The sequence below is a fragment of the Sardina pilchardus genome, chromosome 4 (genome assembly GCF_963854185.1).
Source record: "Sardina pilchardus chromosome 4, fSarPil1.1, whole genome shotgun sequence".
In the NCBI taxonomy this organism is placed as follows: Eukaryota; Metazoa; Chordata; class Actinopteri; order Clupeiformes; family Clupeidae; genus Sardina; species Sardina pilchardus.
Window position 1 is genome coordinate 34551290 of NC_084997.1, and position 5759 is coordinate 34557048.

General features: G+C 40.6%; 1 protein-coding gene across 1 annotated transcript; it reads left to right on the forward strand.

Annotated features, from left to right (window-relative positions):
- The first annotated feature begins 799 nt into the window (after positions 1-799).
- On the forward strand, positions 800-5440 carry LOC134079032 (DELTA-sagatoxin-Srs1a-like). Its single transcript, XM_062535196.1, has 2 exons — positions 800-870; positions 5017-5440. The coding sequence occupies exons 1-2, from the start codon at positions 800-802 to the stop codon at positions 5438-5440; spliced, it is 495 nt and encodes a 164-aa protein (XP_062391180.1).
- The last annotated feature ends 319 nt before the right edge of the window (positions 5441-5759 follow it).

The window sequence follows — 5759 nt, forward strand, 5'->3', positions numbered from 1 at the left end:
AAACAGAATTCACCAAGCGATATTTACAGAGGGATTTGTTGATATAGCGTTCGTGGCCTGATTTGTATGACTTTTTATGCCTAAAAATAGGCGAAAATTCATTTTTTAAGCCAATTGGCAGTATTTTCTGATTTACTGGATAACAAAAGAAGATATTCATAATCACCTCTGTAAATGTTTTTTTATTTGATATATTAACACTACAAAAAAACAATTTTCAACCTGGCTTTTTCCAATGGTCAGATTCTTTGCATCAAAACATATGCAAATTAGCGCATATTTAATTAGACATGACCTAATTAGCATATTTAAACATAAATACAGAAAACTTGCAATACGTTTTTTTCTCCTATTTATGTGAGTATTCAACTGGTAAAGTTTCATGAAGATATCTCTAAGTTAAAAATGTTACTCTATTCACCTATGTTGAGATCATTTTAGGATGTTTACCTTTTTTGCCTTCCTAAAAGCTGTTTTGTAATAAAATGTTAATAAAAAGTGATACATCATATGTCCAACATGAAATAATAATTTCTTTGACAAATATATAATAAAAATCATCATCTTTAACCAAAATGAAAGACATTATTTGAGTTTACAGCAAAAAACGCATGCATTCTAATTGGGGTCATTTTTGACCCCACTCATGGAAGAGTGTAGGTATTGGTAGCCTATGCATCTAAGGGTTAATGCTTTGTGATTTAGTAAATATGACAACCACTCTTTTCCTTTCCCCCCTAGCACTTCCTTGATTCAACACACCTAACTTTTCAGTTTTTACAGTGCACAGGTTCAAGCCATGGGTAACACGAATCGGCAGTGCAGCATTGAGATTGAAAACACCTCTGAATTCATCTTGACCACGGAATGGTAAGTACAGCTCAGCATTAGCCTCAGTTCTATTCAGAATGTATCACCAAATTAATTGGAATGGGCTATGACTTTGACCTAATGTATCTCCTTCAATCTTAGTCATAGAGTGCATGGGCGTCAGGGGCATTTTGAATGTGTGTGTGTGTGTGTGTGTGGGGGGGGGGGGGGGGGGGGTGATGCTATTTCCTGCATTCTGTTGTATTTTAACAGGTTGTTAAACACCTAACTTGACCAACAAAAAGTGACTTAATTCAATTACTATTTTAGAGACGGATTCAACAATTCAAGAAGTAGGCTTGGCCTATTCATTCAACTAGTCAATATATTCATCCGCACTGCTATGCCTAAGATTATTAAATGAATTATGTGACACAATTTATCACCAATAATGAGTTTATGGGTGCATTTTACTTTTTATTTGGAGTATTCTGTTTTTTATTCTGAAAGTCACACTGTGTCATAGCCTGACGAGCCAGACCCACATCAAGATGTAGGGTCTGGACACTCACCGTAGACAGGGCTCAATCGGAGGGGTGGGATAAACAGTTGTCTTTCAAATTCCCTCCCCGCAATAGGATAACGCTAAACGAATCATCTTCTTGTTTTCAAATAACAGGATGCGTTACCGTCGCAACTTCTGGTCGCATATCAGTCACCATTATGTTAAGCCCACCCACCGACTCTATACATGCTGTGATTGGCCCGCTGGTGCTTCGGGTTCTCAGCTCCCTGGCTCTATGGATCATGCCTAGACTGCCCCGCCAGCCAAATTACATTTGCTGCCGCTAGGGGCGTCTAGATTTCTAGGCTAACTGTGTCAAGTAACTGTCAAGTAAAAAAAAACAAAAAACTCACACAATAACTGGGTACAAATTTGGTTCGTCACAGCAGGACAGGACACACTGTTAAGGCTCTTGCATGCCCCTGCATCACGCGCACGCGGCACTGGACGTTTGACGTGCGTCATTTTAGACGCGTGTAAGAGGCATACTCCAATGTCTGTTGTCCTGAATGCGTGCCAGCCGATCAAGGTTAGCGCCTGCGCACTACGAATTAACTGTGATACTCTGGGATGTGCGACCACTGAACGAAGGAAGAGCCAGGGAAGGAGTGTTCCACACATATATTACATTACATTTCATTTGGCTGACGCTTTTTAACCAAAGCGACTTACAACATGGAAAAAACAATAAGGTTTTTTAAGAGCATTTCTAACAACAATAAAAAAAAACACAATAAGTGCATAAATGAGTGTAATAAGTGCATGAATGAGTGTGATTTTCTGAAGTAGTGCTATGTGAGGAGATGTTCTTTGAAGAGCTGGGTTTTCGACCTTTTTTGAAGATGGCTAGGGATGTCCCTGCCCTAGTAGGAACAGATAGTGCATTCCACCAACGAGGGACGACAGATGAGAAAAGTTTGGATTGGCCTGCGCGTGCTGGCGGAAGAGCTAGACAGTATGCTTACCGCAAAATGGCAAGTAAATACCATAATTTTACCATCACAGTATCACTACTGTATTCTGCATTGCATTATGGGCATTTTGATGATGTTTCATTAACCTGACTCTCGCCAGATCCTGTAGTTCGCTGTCTGCTTCACACAAGGATCTGGGACTTCTCGATAGGAGATGTATTTATGAAGGCGGGTCCTTGTAAAACATCCTTGGATGTGATTTGATAAACCACTTGTCTGTTATCTTCAATGACGTGCTAGGCTTCTTCAAGCTCTTGCCAAACCCGGTCGGAAGAAGAGTAAAAACATCCTTGCCGCCAATAAATGTCATTCTCTGTTAATCTTTTAAAGAATGAATACTCGATAGATTCGACAAAACGGTTGAAATAGCAGAATCAATGTCAGCACAAGACTCCTCGCTGCGTGCCGCCATTGTTGTTTGAATCAAACACTCGCTTCGGCGCTCCTGATTGGTTCATACATTTTTGCTCCCTGGAAGGAGTTTGGATTGCCCTCGAGTCCAGACCCTTGTGTGGAGCTCAGCCAAACGCCTCTGGTGGAGCATGGCGGAACTACAAGGGTCTGGCGAGAGTCAGGCTAACGTTTCCAGGGTCAGGATTTGGCTGATTAGCTTCGCCGATTAGCAAGGCACTTCCTCGTCGCCATTTTCCAGAAATACATCATGTCCGGTGCCGTTTTCCCTGCGTTTTCCTCATGCTGATTGGTGGCTGTTCCACTCTCAGCTCATGCACAAGCTTAGTGTGGGCACGAGCTCTCCTTCTGTACCTTCCGTCAATCAATAACCTGGCACTTCATTGGATAAGTAAAACGGCACCAGAAACAAGCCCCTTGAAACGCCATGTTGAAGCCTGAAAAAATCGTTCAATTTTGGCAATTTTCACTAGCCTAGCATTCCCATTGAAATGAATGGGGGCGGGACTTGTTCACTTTCTCCAGTTCTTATAATACCTCCATGAACGTTTCATATCATTTATGGTAACTTACTGGAAAATAGGTAATTTGTGGTAGCACTACTGTTAAACACGTTTACAGTAGATAAAAACAACAGTAGTGCTACTGTAACTTTAAATGTCTATCCATTAACAGCTACCCCGGGTGAGAAGAGCTCCGCTCACATCGCAGAAAAACGTATAAATTAGGTTTTAGTTTAGTTTAGTTTTGTGAAGCCAGTTACATTATTACAGTGGTGGTAGGAGACACTAGCAGCTACGCCAACCGAGCACTTCAATTATGTGCCCGTGCCGGTGTAGCCTCGCCGTGAGCCCGTGAAACTCATTTACCACGCGTCATTATCCAACTGCTGCTGCCAGCCAGCAATGAAATCCTGGGTGACTACATTAAACCCAAGGTACTGTAAGCATTAAACCAAAACTGAAATGTATTCGAAGCTTACTTTTCCACAAAATAGCTTTGGCTGCTTGTCCACTTAGAGTAAAATGAATGTAACACAAACATTGTGAAACAATACTTTCCCCAAATACTTGAAACTTTATTTTTACAGTCCTACAGAACAGCCCACAGGCAATACTGTACTGTGCTCATTGAGCTGTATTATACTGTACAGTAGGCTACTGTACTGTATTGATACGCAGCACTGCAATGTTCTAGTGGCTCGGATCTCATCAGAGATTACGGTCCTTGGCCTCCCCGTCTTCCTCCTCTTACTCTCACTCCTCTGGCTCTGCCTCTGCCTGTACTACTACTGTAATACTAAAGCTGTATATGTTCACATGTAATTTTCACATTCAAAAGCATTTCAGTGAAAAGCAAATCAGTATTTTTCCTTTACTGTTTACTACAGGAGGTAGAGTACTAGAAATACTGTTTACAGAACAGAAAAGGTTTTGCTTACAGTGAACAAAATATCTATGAAACACACATTCTGAACAAGAAAAAGCCTGGATAAAAAGGGGAATGGGGGAACTAAAAAACACAATATTACTGTCTCTAATCTCTGCACCTGCATCTCTCACTGCTCCTGCTCTTCTCCCTGGGCCCCTTACTCTTACTCTTAGTCCAGACATTACAGTGTTAGTCTTTTTTTGTTTCTGTTTCCAAAAACATCACTCCTCAAAGTTCTCCTTTTACTGTATGGTGTCAATGTAATATAAAAAAAATAACCCCTGCGACTCAGTCTAAGCCAGACTGGAATTAGCTGTGGACCAATTGACCCAATTTATCCAACATAAACCAGTTGTGTGTCATTTATTCAATTGTTTGTTTATTATCAGCTGAGATATATTGTTTTTAACTTATATCATTGCAGAAGCAGAGGATTTTATACCGTAGCTTTTGAATATTGTTTTAATTATTGTGAGATGTTGTGTGTTAACATTCGTCAATAATAGAAAAACGATTAATCATTTTGTTGAGAGGTATAGCTTGTCTGTTAATAAAATGTAAGCATTGTGAAAATGTATTCACTGACTGCATACTACTGTGTGAAAACGATATGAAATGTGTAAATGGTATGGCCACAAAAGACCGATGCTGTGCTAACTGTGTTTAGAGTTTTGTGTCAACTGAATGGACAATGCTTGTTAACGATTGAAAATAACTGTAATTACTACAGATATCAAAATATTATCTAAGTTTACTGTGTCCGTCTTTAATTAGATAATTATTAGAGGCCTATGTCCGTGTTTTGACTGTGTCTTTTTTTCCCAGCTATCATTGCATCAGTGGATCCTGTGATACCCCTTTGCCTCCGAGACTCTCTCCATCCGAAAGTGGCAGGGGGCGCTTCATCAAAACTCCCTACGCAGCCTGCGGGGCTGTGGGCGTCTTCACCTATGACATCCAGGAACCCGAAACTCAGCTGAACTCAGGAAAAATAGCTGTGATGTTCTCTAATCCGTATGACTTTGTCGAATACTCTAACTGGTACGGAGTGGGAGTGTTCTGTACGGAAACGCTCTGTGACTCAGAGCTGTTTAAGAAGATGTATTACGGGGTGGAGGAGGAATTTGCCAGGGGCAAAGCCTCTGAGCCCAGTCTGACTTACAAAGGCTCTTCAGTAACCATTGAAGCCAGTATGTCAGACAGCAATGATACTGTCATCAAGGTCCAGGTCAACAATGCTAAGGGTTGAGACCAGGCATTCAAATTGTAGCATCAAAGCGATGTTGATCTATGGTTTTATAGCATTTTCAGATAAAATTAATCAAATTTCATACTCAGTTTGAACTTGTTTCCAAACACATATACTTTCAATGTGAAATGATGTTGTTCAGATTCAGATTTAGTTTAGTTTCAATGCAATTAAAGTTTACCAATACATTTCTGTGCTCACTGATATGCATGTTGTGTCTTTACCCCATGATGCATATGCCCCCATCACCAGTACTCACTGATGTGCATGTTGTGTCTTTACCCCGTGATACATATGCCCCCATCACCAGTGCTCACTG

Coding starts and splice junctions, on each gene's coding strand:
- LOC134079032 (XM_062535196.1), top strand. CDS start 800: ATGGGTAACACGAATCGGCAGTGCAGCATTGAGATTGAAAACACCTCT. Junction 871..5,016: donor TTCATCTTGACCACGGAATG/GTAAGTACAGCT, acceptor TTTTTTTCCCAG/CTATCATTGCATCAGTGGAT.